This window comes from Acanthaster planci, linkage group LG07, assembly GCF_054643075.1.
Source record: "Acanthaster planci isolate LZ-2023a linkage group LG07, COTS_SCS, whole genome shotgun sequence".
Classification (NCBI taxonomy): domain Eukaryota; kingdom Metazoa; phylum Echinodermata; class Asteroidea; order Valvatida; family Acanthasteridae; genus Acanthaster; species Acanthaster planci.
Genome location: NC_141783.1, coordinates 15,143,079 through 15,164,965, shown reverse-complemented (window position 1 = coordinate 15,164,965; position 21,887 = coordinate 15,143,079). Strand labels below are relative to the sequence as shown.

At 40.4% G+C, this 21,887-nt stretch overlaps 1 protein-coding gene across 1 annotated transcript; it reads left to right on the top strand.

Moving 5' to 3' along the window:
- Window positions 1–545: 545 nt before the first annotated feature.
- Window positions 546–21,193, top strand: LOC110980368 (uncharacterized). Its single transcript, XM_022236983.2, has 4 exons — window positions 546–1,306; window positions 15,358–15,441; window positions 16,194–16,331; window positions 17,163–21,193. The coding sequence occupies exons 1-4, from the start codon at window positions 1,027–1,029 to the stop codon at window positions 17,456–17,458; spliced, it is 798 nt and encodes a 265-aa protein (XP_022092675.2). The 5' UTR covers window positions 546–1,026; the 3' UTR covers window positions 17,459–21,193.
- Window positions 21,194–21,887: the final 694 nt, after the last annotated feature.

Genomic DNA, 21,887 nt, shown 5'->3' with positions numbered 1-21,887 from the left:
TGTTTTTGGTTTTTTAAATGTAAAACTAGAAAGACCTGTTTCTGATTAAAAACAAAACAAAACAAAACAATTCGTTTGCGTCATGCAAAACAAGTCATTCCTCGTTTTTCCATTTGAAACGACAAATATGAAATAAACAGAAACAGGTCAATTCTCTTATTACAATTCTCTTTCGATTTTAGGCTTTCTTTTTCAAAGTGAAAAATAAACAAAATAACATGCTTGTCAATTTTCGTCTGAGGTTGCTCTCAAGTTACCACCGCCTTGGCCTTTCGTCCCATCACATTGCCCACCATATTTGCGTCATTGATATCTGTGAACAAATTGGGATGAAAAAAAAAGTTGTTTCCCTCCTTCCCTCTCAACTTCGCAAATGGCATCACTGCCTGCATCTTACAGTTGTCGCATTTTCATTATTGACTTGTTAGTTATGGCCACCTAGTGCCTCCTCCATGTTCACTGATGTCGCCGTCGGACTGATGGACGGAAAGAGTGCTGAGGGCGCGCTCTCATGTCAACAGGTGTATGTTATGGTATGCAAACACTGCCAAGTGTATGTATGGTCATACTCTGACCATGCCATACATACAACACACCGTACCGTGCGTGTATATGTACGTGCATGTACATGTACAGTACATACCGTCACGAACAAGGACACAATGGGTCGGTTTGAAGTAATTTGACACGGGGACTGTCATCAAACTTTACTCACGACCCAAGTAATTCAAGGCCAGGTGCAGCGAACCGTTGGACCTTTCTTATTCACATCTGCTGTATTTGCCATCAGTGTTGCCGTTGTCCCCCCTCCTTAAATGACGACGTAAAAGCTGACGACGCAAATAGCACCTGTAAATCCTCGCCGATCGTGCCGTCACTCGTCAGCCACCGGGGAGTCCACGGCAACGAACGCGTAGCCCACGGCGGTCAGGCTGTGCTTCACAGGACTTGGTATTTCTCTCTCCCGAGTGTGGTACACTACATGTAAATTCTCCAGGACCAACTCATCGACAGTAACACTCCACGATGCCTTTCGCCAAAACTTCCACCATGCTCCTGGCCCTCTTTATCGGCTTTGTCGGGCTGATTTTGAATGCCGTATCCATTGGTACACCGTTCTGGACTAGAGCAACATACAGCGGGCCGGTGAGGACTTACTTCGTGAGCAACGACACGATATTGTCTCAGCCGCCGCCTAGAATGTTGATACGCAACAGCGGATTGTGGATTTTCTGTCATTATGTGTTGAATGTGAATTATACCGAGTACGAGGAAACAGCATCAGGGAGCGGTGAGCCGGAAGATGGTAAGTGGAGAGTGACTTCTTTCCATATCCTCAGACTCTCAGTCTCATCCATCTTTTTCTTCCTAAAGTTTGGGTCATTCCATGAGGTTGGAGCGCAATTTGTGACGGTGTCCTTGTTATATCCAAAACTTTTACCACCTGTCATGACTTGAAGAGTAGGTCATTACTCTGTAAAAATAACACACACCTCTGTAGTCAGTCTTGCTTGTTTAGTCATTGCATTTTTCACTCTGGCTCTTGTAAATTGTGAAAAGAAGTGTACTGATCGATTTTATGAAGTCTGGACTTTGGGATATTTTGAGAAGTCCAAGCAAATTTATGACGTTGAAGGTTTTGGTTCATTTATCTCGTAATTTTCACTAGCCAGTAATGTTCTGAGACTAGATCCAAAAGAGGTGTTTCCCCAGAAATCTTTACTTTTACGTTTAGTTTAAGACGTGTTTAGCAAATTGTTTGAGGTGGTTTGAGTGTACTTTTCAAACACTTTTAACTTAGTGGAGGCTGGGAATAAGTTGTGCTCTTCACTGCATTGAGAAATATGTGCAGATTTTGTATAGATGAATGTGTAAGTCAGGACATATCACCCATCATATCCATGGTGTAACTGTAAGTGATAGACTGACTAGCCCTACAGTTTGGACTGATGCTTTTGCAATGTTTTTCCGATGACTATGATTTATTTGAACTGGGTGTCGTGAATATTCTATAGATTCTGATGTGCGTTGAATTGATATGAATTGTCTCTTGGTCAAGCTTTAGGCTTTGTTTTTCGTATATACATACATACATACATACATACATACATACGTGTAACCAGTCTGATTAAGAGTTGGAGTTTTCACCAATTGATTCCTACATGTACCTCAAGTTTCAAGATTTGTTCCAAGTCAATGCCTTAGATATATTTTTCCTTTACTTGTTAACTTTAGTTACATGCAAGATGGTATTTTATTTTGACGTTTTCATACACGATGTACATGTACCAAAGCTCATAATCCACAGAAAGTTGGTTGCGTTGGTCTGACCTCGTATATGTTTCTATATTAGTAATGTGGCCTGGACCACTGAGATGCTCTCTATCTTAGTTACTGAACTGCATGTTCTGAAAGAGGGTCTGGGTCTGTAGTCCACCTGAAGAGCTGTCCCCAGGCCTCTCAGCCACTGAGCTATTGTGACATGCAGACACAGCACAAGTACACCAAGGCATCTGTGGCATTAATCACCAGCATCAATCTTGCAAGATCTGCAAGTATTCCTTTGCGTTACATTTCCTCTGCTGAGCTTTTGCTCTTCACTATTGCCAACTGGCTACACAACATGACGCACTCCTGTTCTCCCACCTTGGAATGACTCGTTGCAACTCATCTCTACATCTAGAACTTTGGCACCATTTTTTTCGTTGAGTTCAAAGTGTATTCTAACTTGATAGGATCCTACATTTTCTGTAAATCTATTTTAATTTAGGGCCATCTGAATTGGTGTTCTCTGGATTCACTTCATATTTCTCATATTGATTGGCTTGTTTATTCCCTCCAATAAAGCAACATCTCTTTTGTGCGTCAATCCTGAATTGTGTGAGGTCAAGAGTTTTTTCGAAAGGGAATTAAATTAATACCAAATTTGATTTCTGCTATTTTGAAATGTGAACCACGGGTTACATTTCTGTAACAGTTGACACCGTCACAAATTGTGCCCCAACCTCATGGAATGACCCTTCTATTAATCAAATTCCATGCAGAACAAAAATTGTGTAAAAACATGAAAAAGTTCAGCCTTCCCTGCACTCTGCTTGCTTACCGTATTGGCAGGAGAATTTGAACTTGCAAACAGTGAAAAACCACAAGGCCATCATGGTCACTGGTAATGGTCACTAATCATAGTGTAACACTGATACAAAATAATTGGCATGACTGATGTTACCAGTAGCTGCAGCCCATGGAAGATATGCAGACAAAGGCACAGATGGACAGTGAGCAAGAGAGAGACACACACACTCACAGGTCGGCTGAGTTTGGCTACTTGAGAGACTTAGTTTTACTCCAAGAAACAACCGCATTGCCCCTCCTCCCCCCAACACCCATGTGCCATTGCACAGATGTACATGTATGTATGTACACTGGCTAAGGAGCCAATCCGCAGTTGATGACTCATGACTTAACTTACCTAGACCCCAAATCAATACATGTACATGCATCGTGGAGTTGTTATGCACACTGCCACATTGCAATGGAAGCATGACCATCTGGTGGCATTTTTGATCACATAAAAATTAGGTTTTCTTGAACAGAAATCAAATCAAGTGGAAAAGTCCCCAGAAAGTCACTAATCTCATTAATTTTACATGCCAAATCATGTTGGAATCAGAGGATTGATAACTGGTAAGGTTAATTAATGCAGAACTTTAAATCCATTCTTGAAATACATGTACATGTACCGGGGTACCTGTACATGTTGTTCTAATGTTACTCAAAGCACAATCAACCATCACAGCACTTGAGTGTTCGAAACAAGCGTAGGGGAATGCATGTTATACACATGATACAGCCAAGTGCACTGAGATCAGTACAACCAAGGTTTAGTTTTACTCAGAACAAATTTGCAATTATCACGGTTAAAGTTGTAACCTGTACTATTATTTCTTGAAAGAATTGAAGGGTGTGGATTATTACAGCGATATTGCGTGTTCCACATACATCTACATGTATGTCCAACATGTTTCTAGCCATATTGCTGTAGTGTCATTGTTATAGGAGAGGTGATCTTGTAGTTGACGTCAAATGCAAGAAATCCATGGCTTGCGTTATGGAGGCTGTAATTGTACTCTTTTCATTTTGTGTAAGGTGAATCCCAATCAGTGGCAAAGCTAGCTAACCTATCGGAGAGGACTTGCATTTCTGATTGTTTTCTAGAATCAGCCAATATGTTTGTGTGTCGTGCTGGACCCAGGAACTCAGGGGAATCCAGAAATGACTATACGCCTGGCAATTGGTAACAGCTAGTACCCTTTGAATTTGCATTGACACTTGAGTACACGTACGGTGCTTTTCTTCCATACCAGTCTCCTTAACGGGGGCCTTTCAGGTAATGATGGCATTTGAAGTGCCTTCATCCACAAGTGATGAGTAGCTCTAGCTCTGTTCATATCCATCATGGAGGCTTTGCATGGCTGTCATCTTTCAGATCTGTTTCTTTTTCAAGAATGAAATCTGCCAGAAACCAGAAGAATGGTTCAGAAATCAGCCATCAGTCATCACCCTGCTGCGATGGTTAATTAACATGTCAATTACACGGCCCTAGCTCAAACAGATAATTTATTCATGGCGGGGATATTTGCACAGACGCATTTGTCACACCTCTCAGGATGATACTTGTAACCTTGATTGTACTAGAAGCAGCAACTGGTGTGGCTGGCGTAATTACTTTTCAAACCAAGACAGACGAATACACCTAGGTGTAAAACTAAAAGCTGCATGTACCAGTATGTATGACAAATGGGTTTGCTTATAGAAGTGTTATTGCCGACACTTAATGCATAGCAAACAAAATTGGTCTGAAATATCAGGGTACATGTATGTTATTGATGGAGCACTATTCAATGTTTGCCCAAAAGAGGCTAAGCACCAACAAAACTGCACTGAAATGATCAACTTTGGGTAGGATTTTTGTAGCAGTATTTACCACTATTTTCATATGAAACACACCCGTAACTTCAAATTCAAACTGTCACTAGGAATTTTATCAACCCCTCAGAACCCCCGTGATTTACATTTCACACAAATTTATTTACCTTTGTATATTCTAACACTAAGAGTAGGTCCAAAAATACAATTTCCAAGGGCTACAGTTGTCAATAGTCCAGTTGTTGATAACATTTTGCCCAAGAACTTGCAGCAAGCCTATGGTAATGTTAGTAAGAATATCATGTTTTCAGTACCAGTCGGTAGGACATAATTTCTTTTATCACTGCTGGGCTGCTAACCGCCGTGCATCGAATGTGAGACTCAGTCACTCCAGGCTATTCTCACCCTCCCCCCCGCCTATGTTTGATTTCTCTTGGGGGGGAGGGAAGATGGACTGCCCCCCTCCCCATATTTTCTCAGAGACTGTTTTGTTTACATGTGCTGAGCCATCAAGGTTTTGTCAGTAATGGGCCTCCCGGTATCTTAGGGTAATTTTGACACAAATTTTGAAAATCATACAGACTGTCCCCCGTCCCCATGCTGTAAGATGGTCCGAAAAAGCCTGGCTCTTCTCTGTTTTGAGCAGAAGGCTGGCCCTCATTGATTGAAAAGAGCCATTTTGGTGGGGAAAGTTCATTTTGTTGGTAGCAACCCGGCCTTGACGTGTGTGTTTCATCACCATTTGTGAACCAGCAATGTGTATTTCCCACTAAAGGAGCCTCCGTTGCTAGGAAAATTACGCCCACTCTCTTGGTTCCACTTGGAGCTCATACGATTAGCAATTTAATTTCAACTTGCTTTGGGGTTGTTGCACTGTATTGTGCATAGATGTAATGCCTCCCCCATACCAGAAAATCCGCTAAAGGACTCGCACCCAAAATAATTTCTGGGGTGGAGCTGCACTTAGTTTTTAATTAAATTTGAAACCGCAGTTATGGTGAGCAGCCTCAAACTGAGCTAGTACATGTAGGTCTCCTTATTTTCCTGCCTGTGCACGTACATTCCATCCTTACACAGCTATACTTGTGGGGTATTTCCTTTGTTCTCGTGTACAAAACTCCCACACAACACGCAAACAATTTCAAATCACTCCAAGTTAAACCAAATTCAATTTCCTGGGTTGAAATTTCAACCTTATGTCCCTTATATAAAACACTTCAATTTGCGACAGATTTTTACCCATCAAAAATTTTCCCTTTTTGACTTATTTCCAAATATCAATTTTGTGAAATTCTTGTGGGGTACCAATTTACATGTAGGTATCCCACAAGGTAAAAACTGGCCTTGTGGGGTACTTCCCATTGTTCCGGTACCCCATAAGGCCCCATGTATAAGTGCATGTAAGTACATGTAAGTACGAGTACATGTAAGTGTGAACCTCCACACGAAAGAAGTCCACACAATATGAGATAGAAGACGTTGTGTGGACTCAGACATGACCACACAGTGTTTTCCCCTCTCTGAAAAACACTGCTTCAGAGGCATTTTGGGGTCAGGGTTGTCGGTGGCAAAATGAAGAGGAGCTGTTAAAAAAAAAAGCATCATCCCAAATCCAGCTCATTGTTATTATGTACCGGGTACCGTTGTTGGAGAAAAGGTTGTATTTCCCCGAGTTTCTTAACCACTGTAGAACAAAGGCATGTCCACTCTACATTTACGGTGCATGTACAGTACCTGAAACAAAAGCAGGATTGTACCTGTGCGGTACTTGTGTCCTTCCACAGCTTTTCATTCTGCAATGATTGCTTTCCCACAAGGTACATTTCCTCATGTACACATGTACTGTACACATGAATGATACATGTACATTTGAGGAATATTGATAAAAGTTGTTGTTGTTGTTTTGTTTTGTTTTAATGGCGCTTTCAGCAACTCAGGCTATTTGTGCCAATAACTGAACGTTTATTCATACACTTTATTAATCCGCATCACATTACGGAGTTTGGAAGAAGGTCCAGTTTTAGAGGCAGGAGGAAACCAGAGTACCCGGAGAAAACCTGTGAGAGCGAGTATGGACTGGAAACCAAATGCACTTAAAGCCTGGGCCAAGCCGGGACTCGAACCCGGGTCTCATTGGTGCAAAGCGAGGAAAGAACTGCTATGCTAACCCGCTCCCCCCCTATTGATAAAAGTCACGCATGTGCATCATTATAAGGAATTTGTGTTTGGAAGTGATTTGTTAAAGATCAACTTGAATAGAAAATGTAACGTACGTATCAGTGAATTTTGAATGCGTAGTACTTTGGTAGTTTATGGGTGGTTATACCATAGAGCTATGGTTATACAGTGTGTTGGTGGACATGTACATTATTGCCATATCAAAGTCCTCCATGCAAACCGTGATGCAAGGGTGATGCACGCAGAATATTTCGCTCCAAGGTCAGAAAATATTGATAAAATTTATGAGCATGTGGTCTGTCAGAAGCTTTGTTATTGTTACAGCTGACTGAGCCCCCCCTCCCCATGTACATGTATGTACCATATGGCTTCATTTTAAGTGTTACATACATGTACGGGTCATTGATTGTAACCCAACCTTGGTACATGTACATTTAAATTTGATCGAATTTCAAACAAGAAAACAGTATCAAAGCTCCTCTTTCAAATGTCAATAGCGAGGAATGAAACGTAGGCCAAGTTCATGTTCTGTGAACTGGAGACATTGTATTTTTACACCTGTTCATTGTACCAGTCCTGTACATGCGGCTTAGAAAAACTTGGTGGTTCCATGCATCGGTATCTATTTTCAATAGACTTTCAAATACATGTAAGTCATGTGACCTACATACACGTATATACCTGTACATGTAAAGTTGGTATCAACTATCAACAAACATACATGTACCTGTACATGTAGCCTTCTGTCGTAACAAAGTGTGTCCTAAGTATCATTTATCAAAAATGAAGCCGACAGTCAGTAAAACTGATGTGCTGAGTATTATATTATCAAGAACCGGCTCCATACTATACATGTATCAAGAACCGGCTCCATACTATGTTATCAAGAACTTGCTCCATTCTTGGCTACGAGGTCAGTTGATGTTTGATACCCATAAAAGGTCATGTGACTTAGTGGACGCAATCGGTCTATTTTGTGCCACAGTTTCAAGAAATTTACCCAGTTGGTATGTACATGAACACATGGATGTGAAATGCACAATGTGCGTACGTGTACGTGTAGTGTACCCATTAGATCATATATATGTACATGTAGGTTCATGATACCCTAACTTGTCTTAAAGCCAGAGCTTCGTGTACATATTTTTTGTTTGCATCTACATCATGTATGACCTCATTAACTCTACCCAAGTCATACAACAGTACGTTTTTATCAAGTGCCCCCAAATCTCTTGCTCAGCTCACAGTCAAAATCCATACCAATTTTAGATTTTGCTGGAGTTTTGGAAATACCGGTAACAGTAGTGGGTTTGTACAGTGTAGTGTATGCATTGGTGCTCTCCGCTGAATTGGTACTGGTAGGCTACACTTTACAGTACCTGCACATGTAAATGTATGCAGGTTCTTAAAGTGGTCTGCCATATTCACACTGTACCCAGTTAAAGCATGTCATAAAAACTGAACGGACAGAAACCCCACTGTATATCACATTGCAGTGCCTGTGCTGATAAATGATACAAAGAGAAAAGTCAATTGTGGAAGAAGAAGCGGGGTACCAGCAAATTGTTTCAAAACAATTTATTTGGAAAGGCTTGTTGTCAGAATGGTCAGGCTGAGGGAGATCCTCGTGCTCAAACTGAGGATGTGAATAACTTAACTGGCGATCTCTAACTGTGCTCCTTGGAAAGATGTAGGCTGTTTGGTAGCTGCCTGCATGCCATCCACTAGACAACATTGTTGTTTGTTGTGCCTTTATTACACAGTACATTTGAACATATTATGTGGAACTTGCTCTAAGTGACTGAGTAAAGTACATGTATTTGTTGTTATTATTGTGATGTTTTTGGAATTATTTAAGTGAATAAACCCTAAGAGAGATGAAATAGGAAATAGGGAACACAGTTTCTGTGTAGTACAGTAGAAATGTACAGGTTTTCAGTTTTAATAACTTAGTGGATGCTTTGTCCTGCTTGTTTTTACAAATTCTCCATAATTACCGGTAATTACATTAAAAAACTTCATGTTTGAAAGGGTAGGATCCTGTTTTCCCTCTCTTACAAATGTAACAATTCTGTTAAAATTTTGACGAGGGAAGAAATAGGTGATTCAATTGACACCTTGCAATTATTGTCCTGATTTAACCCTAACTACCCAAGTGCTTCAAACTTCAACTAGGTTTTGTCAAGTGTTGGCTGACTCAGTACACTGGTGGCGGAGGTGGGGGCCAGTGGTCCCACACTTTTTTGACTGGCGGGGTTTGCCCCCCTCCCACTTTTTGCAGGTCCAGTAGTTGGGTGGGGCTCAGTGGATTGAGCTGTTAATGGCTAATGCCTGATGGTCTACATGTAACAACTAGGTCCCCCCCACCTCGAAAATCGTTCCGCCCGCCGTTGGCTCATTACAGTACGTTATTAACTTGTTCAGCTTTGTTGGATTGAGGAGCAAAGACATACTTGTCGGGTTATGGTGTCGGATTTTGTTCAAGTGGGGATACACAGCCGTTGTTCCAAGGAGTGACTGACTAGTGGTACCATGTGTTGAACTGTGCTTGATTTTGTCAGGTTTGGTACTGCTTATTCTCTGTAAGTCACCCGTAAACTGCAGAGACCTATCTGTGTCACATGACTCAAACTTCAACGCTATTGACCTGTTAGAGTTTAACAGATTCTGCCCAGTCACGTGCCAGGAACTCCTTCCGCACAAGTTGTATCTGTTGAATTTTGGTAAGCTGAGTACTGTTTCTAGTACAAAAGCCTGGGGGTTAGGGTTAAAGAAGTCCAATCGAAGAATTGATTTGAGGTGCTAGCATCAATTTTCACTTTCCATCTCAGAGTATCTTATCCAAGCCTTCAAGTGTAGTTTGTACATGTCCTCAATGCCATGACAATCAGGCCTCAGTCATAAAATGAATGGGGAGTCAGGTTGGCAAGGTAGTCCTTTCCTCGCCTTCCACTGGCCTCTGCGCTCCGGTTCGATATGCCCAGTCCACATGTGGATTAGGTTTTCAGTCCCTCCCTGACTCCGTGGGTTTTAACCAGACTATTCCTCTGGGGTTTTCCTCCCACCTCTAAAACTGTAACTGCTTCTTACTGTCTCCCTTTACTGATGTTGGTGAATGTGGGTCGTTTCGCGGGTGCCCGAGGTGCCCTTGTATGCCATCAGCTCAACCACATTTAAATGTATTAATTGTTCCATGCTTAATGTCTTCATTGTACAGCGCATTTGAACATATCTATATGAAATTTGCACTTTATAAATGAATAAATTATTATTTTTACAATGTGTATTATAAAACAGACCCTTCCCTCCCCCTAAAAAATGGCACCTGTGTTGGTCTCATGCACCCTCCCCAAAATTCATTTCAGTGTACTCAGCATTTTTGCTTGGACCATGAACAGTCACGCATGATAATCAGTCTTTAATAACTTACACGCTGGCCTTTCAGGAATCACACGCGGGCAGTCTGTCAAGATTTTTGCTGGTTTTTTCGTCTAGAGCAAGTTAAATATTAAACTGCGTGGATGTTGACCTCCCTTGAGACTTGTAAGTTTCTTCATGTGTCTATAGGTCTATAGGATTGAATCAAGAATACATGTACATGTATGTAAATTTGATGGTTATTTTTTCCATTCACCAATGATTTTTGATTTGATACATGTTCATGTACTGTACATGTATATTGTGTAATTGGAAAAAGGGCTTGCAGGTACCGTACTAGAGGACATCTTTTGTTTACAAATTTGTGACAGTCATTTTTACACTGACAACTTTGAATTAGTGCACATAATTATGTGTATGTAAACATGCACCAGAACACGTCAAGAATTCTAAGTTACTAGTCCTCAAATATTGATTTGACATTTTGTAATTAGGAGAAAAATCCATCACTTGCCAGGGCTTGTTTGCTGCGTTCTATTTGCATCCCTTTTATCCGACTGAAATGTTTTGCTGTTGGAACAGTTGTATGCATAACAAGAGTAAACTTATTTTTGAGGGGAGAGGATACAGTGTTCATTTAACAATTGCCAAATTTTGTACAATGTATGCACGGTATGGGACCCTCAAATCAACGACTTTGATCAATGTGTTAAAACTGAGCATGCAGATATATCAGGAACAGAAACAGCGCTTATGTAGTGAAGTGCCATTTTTAAAAACTGCAGTGCACCAGGGTGTTTACCAACTGTAGACTGTGCATTTACTGGAACGTGTTTTTACAGGTCTGTATAATTATGTCGTGTTGTGTGCAGTACATACATAGTAAAGACTTGTAAGACATTTGTTTGAGGAGGGAATAGAATGTTTTGGCAAAGGGTACATTAAGTCAAGCTTTGTGTGTACCTGTAGCTGTACAGCTTCCACCTTGCTCCGTCGCTTATTTTGCCAAACTCGTGTCAGGATGCCTTGCTGGGGGATTATTTACAATGTACCATACCTTAAGGGGTCATCCATTTTTTGTCATCATTTTCACAAGCGTAGAAAGAGTACTCTTTTTCCTGGCTCCCCTCTCCCTTTAAAAGAGTACAAAATTAAGAAACAAAAAACGATGATTTGTCTGTGGTGTGTGATGTTCTACACGTAAATCAAAATGTACGGCTGTTGATCTGCAGTGGACGACCAGAGAATAGTGGCAGGAGGAAAAACATTGTCTATAACATCAGAGTAAGTCACCTGGTATGCTCAGAATTCAACTTGCTATTGGCAAGAAACACATGTGCATCGTTGTCCAATAGGCATTGCACGCATGCACAAGTGTGGGCCAGTTTCTTTACACGAGGATTATGTACGCTCATATCATCCCTTGCGCTTGATCTGGAACCATGTGAAACAGCCTGCACATGTGTACTTCTACAGGAGTTGAAACTTCAACCTGACTGCATGCATATAGCAGCGGGAAGCATAAACTATGGCCGGTCTTTTCATAATTGTCATTTTTAACATGTTTCTAAAGCGTATGCAACCAATTAACCCCCTCCCCCAGTTTGCACGCTTGTGAATATGATGACAAAAATGGATGACCCCTAAAGTCTGTTTTGCATGAAGTTTTCCCAGCAGTCAAATTCTGAGGTACATGTAACTTGTCATTAAATACTAAACTACAGCAACTACATTTTGGAAGGCTCTATTTGTTTGGCCCTCAATGGGACACACTACAGTAAGCATTTCTTTTGAATTTGACCACAGCGTACACGTATGTATGCACTGTACATGTCTGTGATGATTCATGAATTCCAACTGCACATCAATATGTCCACAAACTGCTAAGTTTATACCTAATAACATTCACCATCCATTCTCTTGAATTTTTTGGGGAGCACATATTTTTTTTCTGTCTGTATGCTGTGAATTGTGAATACGTGTACAAATTGACACTGTGTCCTCGTTTTGAAGCATGTCATTGTCAGGTGTTGGCCCAGCTGCCGGGGCACTATAGTCAGCTTGCACAATGACACACTTGTATACATACCGATCTACAGTGTGTATTGTCAATATGACACAGCAGGTTTATTTTTACCAGATGCATGAAATGCATTGGAACCATATTATACATGTGGTGTGGTGTTTTATGGTATTGAAGTTACGTCAGCATCTTGAATACGTACACATCATGTTTGATTAACCAGTAAATGTAGTGATCGTGGAATGGAGAGTGGGAGAATGTTTTCATTCAGGAAGTACAATGTACATGTACGTAATGGAGCAGATCAGCTGCCTTTGGTGTGCGCAAATCTGTGTGTAAATAAAAGGTTCATGTAGTTCATTACATGGAAGTCGTACAGACATTTCTTTTGAGTTTGATGAGAAATTTCTTTTGACTCTAAAAGTGGTGTAGAGAAATGTTCAAATTATTTCCCAAATTCCAAAGGAAAGTGATTGAAGCAAAAAGTTGTTAAAAGTGAAATTTAAATTTCATGTATACATTAAATTGTTATGGAATCAAAATGTACAGTTTGTACTGAACCGGTATTCCACCTGTCCCATGTAACAACCTTCCGTGGAGAGTACATATACTTGTACATCATGTACGTGTACATGGGTCCAACCAAGGTTGACTCTCCACATGGCAATTTTCCTATTGAACTGAACGGCTATTGATTGTTGGGCTGGGAGTGGTCTATTTGAATCCACTGTATTGTATGCACAGTACCCTAACAGCACTCACTTCAGTTTTGTGCAGTACCACGGCCTGGGCCACCTGAGGCTGGCCTGTGTGCACACATTCAAGTGACAACCGACCGTTCTCTCAATCATTTCATTAGCGTCTGCCCACTGGCACAGGTCCCGACATGCCACAGGCCTCACAGGTTCCACCACCCCCCGCCTCCCCCCATTCCTCATCACCTTTCCTCAGTTGTTTTAACTGAGAGATGTTTCATGGCATCTCGTCCTCCAGGGACGTCGCTGGAAGGGAAGATGCTTTGCTCAGATGCTCTTCCTCTCTCTCCCCCTCTGTGGATTTGCCTGTGGAGTGCTTAAGATGATGTGATGAAGACAGTGAGAAGCTGATGAGGGCTGGCATCTCTGCTTGGATGAAAAGTTCCCTTTGGGGGGGATGTTTCCTCATAGATTTCCATACCATCATGTGGATGATCTCGTTTCTAGGTTCTGTCATAGTAATACAGAAGTATTGTAAAATGGTGATTTTCATAGATTTCCCAGATCATCAGTGGCAATAAATGTTTCTGCTGGACGTTGGTTTGTAAGTGGATTACTGAAATCATCCTCAGAACCAAAAATTCAAAACGCAGATACATGTATGTAATATACATTGTGCATGTTGCTTATTACTTTGGGTTTGGCACACATGCTTCCTCTCAGTTTTAATACTAAAATATTGCATAAAATCTGTGCAGACATTGTTAGAGTCAAGCCTGTAAGTCACACTTTGACTTAGAATTTGACAGTGTTTAAGCAGGACTGTGATCTAGAAAAGGTTATTCAAATATTTTAATTTTAGTTGATTTCTTTTGCCACATTTCCGTGGTGGAAATAAAGAAATAAGATTTTTGCAACAGAAAAAAAGGACATTTTTGAAAAGGAAAATTCTTTTTAAGTGTTTATTCCATTTCTTGAAGTTAAACTGGTACCTCGGTTTGATTTATTTCATTTTTTTGACAATTTATTTGGGTGACAATTGGGCCTGTCATGCCAGCTTTTGTGTTTGTATGGGCCCATCTTCACTTGTGTTTTCATCAGTCGCAATAAAGTACATTGTTTCCATAAGATTGCATATCATCATGGACTGTTTGGCGCGACTGGTTTTGTCTCTTCAGTGGAAATGGAAATAAGGCTTTACCTTCTCTGTTACTGTTATTTTTTTAATTATTTTTTTGAGTATTTTTATGTATGCATGCAATTGTTGTTTTTACTTGAGGAGAGAAACAAAGTAATACATGTAGTGCTTTCTGTGAGTTCACATTACGGCAGGGTTCCCAGCACTATGGCAAGACCAATTCATGACTCAGACTTGGAATTCAAAGGCAAACATGAAGCATCTCCCTAGACAGGTTCTCTGTGATGTGTGTACAGTGGGCGCACTGAACCATGGGCATGTTTCCTCGAGTGTAATGATGACTTGCCCAGGCAGAAGTCTGAGGGGCATTTGTACCTAAACACGTCTTTAAAATGTGATACTGTCAAATGAGGTAGGGGGGGATGAATGATCATCCAATCAAATCATTATGTCAAGACTACCCACGGGAATGGATGACAGGCCGGGTGTGCTGCTGATATGGGCCGTGTACATGTACTTTGGGCGATCCAGCTGTCAGTAGACCTTGTCGCCGAATAAGGAATATTCACAATTTGGCTATTAATTTTGAGCAATTGGCCAGGAAAATTGTACCAGTACTGCATAATAAAGTATTGGGCTACAAGAATTGTCATTTGATTAAATATTTTGGCTTTATTGGAAGATTTGCTTGGTCTTTCAAATTTTAATGATGCATTTTGGTAACGTATTATGAAGTATTATTGTGTTAATGCAATGCAGTTTTGGAGGAATATGCAAATGTACATTGTATGAGGACATCAAGCTACATGTATATGTAGGGATAATTGACAAGAAGTCATGTTTATACATGTACATGGTACCATCAAAACAGTCACAACCCTTGTGGAGGTTTAGTTCTATTAGCCAGTTTTGTGTTTGAGTTTCAATGCCTTAATTCTAGCTACATGTATATCTTGGTCTTTCAAAACTTAACAAATCATAACAAACCATCTGCACTTTTTTTATTTTCTTGTTTGCAGCTTTGGTAGAATGTGATTCGTACAACTTCACATTGGGCATAAGCGCAGATGCTCCGGGAGCAACGTACTTCAGTGTTCAGTTTTGTAAGTGTAGTTCTTGGACAAATTTAGATAATAGACAGTGCTGGACATGAAAAAAAAAAATCCTTTTTAATTTGTAATCAAAGATGATCCCGTTGGTTGCTGACCGGAACCCTTTCCTCTGCACTGAACACAATCAAAGTCGTGTAAAATGTGCAACTGACAGCTGGATATATATACTGAACTTTGTTGATAATGCGTAGATTGCTGTAGCCCGGGCTTTGTTTTTGTTAATAGCTTTTCATGGCAAATAACTACAAATAATACCGGTTGCAAGTAAACTGTGCTGGTCATGAACTTAAATGTAGTTTTCCTTAAATTGCCAGACTAGATAATAGCAGCAACTTTCTGTGGCATTAATATTTAGTTCAATCTGACATATGGTATTTGAAAGTTTTGTTCAGAATTTTTGAGTGTAAAATATTGTTATTGAATCACTGTAAATTTTCATATTTCTTATTGGAGTTTTTAAAACCAAATTACAAGTGAATGAAAAACTAAAACTAAAAACAAATAATGAACAATCTTACAGGTGTGGTTGACCTGAGTAAGGGCTCACGTACTGTACCTGTAGGCTTTGTAAAATAAGTTACCTTGTGGAATAAGGTCAAGAACTTCTTTGACCAGTGCAAGGATTATCCACCTGTCATTTGTCAAAATGTGCTTGTTATGAGATCTAATTGTGAGTTTCTATACACCCTTTTTTATTGATATGTTGAAGTTTTTTTGTTTTGGTTTGTGTGTTTTTTCTCCAGACTTAGAGAAATGTGCCTGTGTCATTGCCTGTGCAGCACTTGGGATGGAGTTCTTTGGGGCCATGACCAGCATTCAAGGAACATGGACCATGCTTACGGTTCTGTTCACCGACAGTGGCATCATGTTCTTGATAGGAGGTAAGGCAGTGTCCATTTCTGATGTGTCACTGACCGATTCCGAATAACGGACACATGTGCTTTTTCCCCCCATTCTCTGATATTGCATATATTGCAACACAGCTGGTTCCCTGTAGGAGTCTACATTTGGCGTCAGCTGAAAATAGCACAGGCACTTTGGCAAAATCAGTTGGCCCATCATCCATCATCATCGTATTCGACTGAGGCCATAGTAATGCACAACAGTTAGATGGCACTCATATCAAGTATTAATGACCCTGATGATAAATTTGGACGTTGATAAACAGAGACTAACACAGGCTTTCTTCAGCAGTGTCTCGAATTTATAGTTCTCTTGTCATTATAATGTCTGGTTCATAAGATTAATTGAACCCAAACCCTCAGGATGCACTTAAAATCTTGACAAAATTGAAGGATCGAGGACTGTAAAGTAATGGCTCCAAAAAAATCTGTAAAACCCTTCATTGCATTTATGATTTGAGCCAAGGATTTTGATTGAAATTGCTATGGTTTTTGCTCAAACTACGGGAATTTGGTGTGAATATTAGTTTGTCAGCTTGATGTAGTTTGTCAGAGCAAGAAATAAGCTGTAGGGTTCTTGATGTTTGAAGTGATTTTGATCAATCCAATGTTTACATCTTTCTTTTTGAAAGCAAGACAATATGAAATGCAGGTTCCCCTGTACACGTTAGTTGTGGTTACCAGCTAAATACTCTTTTGGAATTGTCATTGTCACCCTAAAAAGAAACGGATGACTTCAGAGTGAGTTTGCGATGTGCGTAGATAACTCACTCACTTTTCCCTCTTCTTCTTTTTCTGCTATCTCGTCAGCCTTCTTCCATCTCCTCAGCATCTTGTTCTTCATGGTCAGCTTCATCTATGGCACCAATGAGGTGCCGGAGGCCTTCTCGCCCTTCCCACCAGGCTACCAGCTCAACTATGCCTGGTCCTTCTTCCTGGCCTGGGCCTCCTTCGGCCTGACGTTTCTGAGTGGGACGCTGTACCTGCTCATTGCCCGGGCGTGGCAGCAGGAGGAGGTGTGGGAGGCGGTGCAGGCGGAGAAGCCGGGTGCCAACAAGAAGGAGGAGACAGTCAGCTCGCGGCGGAAACTCATGGGCAAACTCTGAGAGGGGGGACAGAGACTGGAGAGACAGGTGCACAGTACTTTCCTTAAGTATTCACCAAAAAAATGCATTGATAGGAGGGAGCGAAGATGTGGACTAACCCTGGAACCAAACTCCAAAATAAATGATTAAGTGGGATGAAACTGAAAGTGAACCTACATGTAAAACCTCTCGATGTCTATTCCAGGAAGCTGGAATTTGTATTATTGGTAACTGACAGTGATGGCACTGGTGCATTGTTGTCCATTTCTTTGCTCATCACTAACCACACTGAAAGCAACTCACGTTGGATATGAATCTGTATCACTGTTGTAATCATTAATCAGTTCCACAAACCATCACTATGGACACGTAGGTGATGATCAAAGCAATTTTGGGGGAGTTAAACTTTCACTTTCAGATGACAGGTAACTTACTGGGCAAGCAAGGTATCTTACTGGGCAAGCAATCTACTTCATCCCCACTTGCATCTGTGCATTCTCATGATGAAGGCATATTCTAATGGGCCTTTTTTCAGTGTTGGTAGAAACCTTAACAATGCCAATTTATGTAAAAGGGCAGTCAGTGTATGTGTACTTTAATTGAAGACAGTCTGAGTAGTGTTTCTTCTTCACTTCAAAAATTACCGATTTGAAAAGATTTATACAAATCAACACGTGTGCCATGAATACTTCTGTGACTGTGCCCCTGAATTCCCGTTGGACTGGGCTCTTCCCTGAATTAGTAACATGGTCAACAGAGCTTGAGAAAAACTTGAGAAGTGGCCTGGCCACATACATTGTCCTTCTACAATGTAGACCCTGATTTACTTGTCTAATCTTTCACTGTGTTTCTCAGTGCAACTTTTAGCTTTTTTTCATAAACTCCCGAATCGTCACCTAGAACGGACTAATGTGATAATGTAAACTCGTGCTTCCAAAAGGACATGTCATTTCTAAACAGAGCTATTCTAGTCTTTCAGTCTTGTTTATATGTACACATAATCTTATACTTTTTCAGAGTATATTTTTCTTTAATACTTTGTCAGTTGAACATATCTTTTCTTGCTGTGTTTGGGGGAATAATATCTTGAAATGATTGACTAGCCAAAGAGATCAGATTTCTATTTGTAGATCTACATAAATGCATACATACCTTCGGGAAAAAAATTACCTTTGCAGTACTTGTCATCAGTGGGTGCAAAAATGCATTTTGACCAAGAGCTCCATCTTGATTTGAATTCCGCTGTTGGTCCGAATGCAGTCTCAAATGTACCAGTATATGTATGCTGCACCAGTGGCATTATGCATACGGATGTATTCGAAATATTGACTAAGTTACATTCCCCTGAGTCATGTGCATTGCGAGTCCCTAATAATCCTGGTGGTGTGTGTTAGATGTCGACACTAAAGCATACTGTGCACAGACATTAAAGAAGCTTGCATCATAGTTTATAATCCTCTGTGTTATCTGAGAGTGTTCCAATGAATGACACCATTAATCGTTTTATGTTGTTCTTGTCTTAAACCTTTTACACAGTGTTGAGTTAGAAGCAGTCTGTCCCAGAAACTTCAGTCTAATGACATTAAATTCTTTCTCAACTCAGTACTGAGTGCCTGATGTAATGATGTTCAAACATGTACATTGCACAGGTATACTGGCCGTTTCTGATGAAACGTAAATTGTCACGTGCACCCCTGAATTTTTAACATTGATATTTCTTACGGTAATTTCCATCCCAAATGCTTTGCATTTTCATTATGATTACACAATCATTTAAAGTGATAATGTTGGCAACTCTCAAGATGGTTTGGTACCATTTTTCCAACATGGGTAATTCCACAAATAAGAGGTCTATTTTTTTTCGTGTCCCTGTCACATCTGACATATGATTTTGTAAGTTCAGAACACATTTTCTAATTTCCAGGAGTGATGAATTAATGCAAATTACCTGCCAAACAAATAGTAATAGTTTGAAATCAATTCTAGTGATATTTCCGTGTCAAATTGCAAAGGTCAGATGTAACAGGGACACAAAAATGTCACACTTTTGGACCTCTCATTTCTGGAATTACTTACATGTACATGTACATACATGACAACTCTTGCCACAGAAAGGCTTCAAACAAGTTACCGGTTTCTCCTACATATATGTCGTATATCACAAAAAGTGTGTCTTATATGGTCTTGTGAATAGCACTGGAGGTTTGTACATGTATATATGGAAACATGTGTTAGACATGTTTGTGTCTATTTACTTGTGTAAATTCCATGCACCCATCGCATGCAACATTACATGATCAATCCAATTTTAGTTCCTGGGAAAACAAAGTTGTTTTGATTGACGCTTAAGTCACAGTGCTTACAAGTTATAATCTGTGTGTGATGCTTGGTACTCGCATGTGGATATGTGTATGTGAATATGGACACCACTGCTTTACGTCTACATCCGTTCCATGGTTCAAACCAGAATTTGAAAGAAAGGGGTCCATATTTTGCCTGAAATTGAAAAAATGTCCACTCTGTGAACTTTAGAAACTGACACCTGCACTCTACTTGACTTAGCAAGCTATCTAGCCCAGGTGACCGTTGGCTGTATCTCAAATTGTAAATACTTCTGGTCAGTGAATGGACCTAGGATCCATTTCATAATCATGCCATTGGTCATTCTGGTTGACCACAGCACATTTATTATGTGTGCATGTGCTGTACTTTGTCGATACTCTGCATGTAGGGCATGTGTGCATGCTGTATTACCGTGTTACCATATGTTGTCAAGCAAAATTGGATCCCTGATGCTGGTTGGTCACATGTAATTCTATTACTGAGGCAGTGCGTATGTCTACTCTATCTTGTATTGTGCCAGTAATGTTTCATGTTTGCACTGCTCACATGCCTTTTTCTTAATGCACATATTTTAATGTGCTTCATGAGAGAGCGCTCTATCAAAAAGTGCATTGTAAGATCAAAGTTTCACGGTCATCTCACTCATAATCCCGGAACACAGCAAATGTAATTCGTCATCCCTAATGACACATAACCAAAGTCCCAGTTGGCATTTACATGTAGGAGACACTCGTGCTCTATTTTCCCCCCCAAGACCACTAATTTGGGGAAAATGGAAATGTTTTTGGGACAGTGTGTATCGTACTGAGCTGCAAGGGGAGGTGTTCGGAAATGACTTGATTCAAAAGTACTTTCACTATGTTGGCCATAGCATATTAGGCTGATTCATCAGGGGATATTGGGGAGGGTGATCGAATCCATTTGCACAGTCCAGAACTCATCCTGGGAGGGGGGGATCTGATCCTTTAGCGATCTGTTCCTCCCCTGTTCTCCCTACCCCATTTCAGGAAAGGTCAGGCCTAGGGCGGATCCAGCACCACCATGGTCTTTTGTCGCCGCCCTTCATGTGGAGACGAATCATTATCTGATGGCTTATTCATGATTCATTTGCCACATGTGACTTCACGGTGGTGGTAATCAATGATGGGAGGGGGGGGGACTGCACTATCATGGAGAAATCATGAGCAGTATTATTAATCATGCATCGCCGTATTAATGAAATTCATGTAGAAAAGGCTCTGCCTTCGCCACAAACGTGGCATTAATTTCATGCAATTTAGGTTTTGTTTTCCTTTATACTCGGAAAACATCAGTTCTTTTACTACAAATGTATGGTATTCAGAAATCTACTTGTGTGTTTTCAAAGGCAAGATTGAACTGGACATTAAAAATGTACACATATGCTCTTTGTAAGAGGGAAGGTTACTGTCCTTTTTTGTAATACCCTTACCACATTAAATTGGTCAGATGAGCTGTGCTAGAAAGTATCAAGTACTCTTTATTAAGCTGGAGAGCCTAGGAAGTAAATTGAGTACAAGGCCAGGTGGTAAATTTGCCGAAGGGCTTGTTACCCACCCATCCCCCTTTTTCAGGTGAAATGGCATTCGTATAATTACATTGTTAGATGGAAGATTTAGATTGAAGAACCCATAGAATTTCCTGGCAGAGGAAAGGTTGGAGCAAATCGGTTGATACATGTACATGTACTAGGACAAAATTTTGAACTGTTGGAGGCATGAAATTTTTGTTTTTGCTGTCAAGTAAAGGCATTCATAACTGAATGTAGCGTTATGCCAAATATCCATTACGTTGCGCGTAAAAGTTGTGGCGCAGAATTTTGACGTACCGTAGCTGCCAGTAATCCATTCTCTGAGCATAATTCATTCTTTTAGCATATTTGCTTGCACATTTACAGAGGTTACTGGCTTGAAACACAGGTTTCCTTTCATATTCAGAAAAGCGCAAGAGTCATGAAAAGTCCTGCTTGAGGAAACACAAGACAGCTACATGTAGTCCTTCCTTAAATGAAATTATGAAGATTTCTATCAGTCCTGACCTTGACAGCACTTTCTTTGACAACGGTGGAAAATCAATGAAATTCAATATC

Bases quoted from the DNA above. Each gene is read 5' to 3' on its own strand.
- LOC110980368 (XM_022236983.2), top strand. From the start codon at position 1,027: ATGCCTTTCGCCAAAACTTCCACCATGCTCCTGGCCCTCTTTATCGGC. The intron at 1,307-15,357 runs GTAAGTGGAGAG...TCTTGTTTGCAG, and splicing joins GAGCGGTGAGCCGGAAGATG to CTTTGGTAGAATGTGATTCG. The intron at 16,332-17,162 runs GTAAGGCAGTGT...CTATCTCGTCAG, and splicing joins CATCATGTTCTTGATAGGAG to CCTTCTTCCATCTCCTCAGC.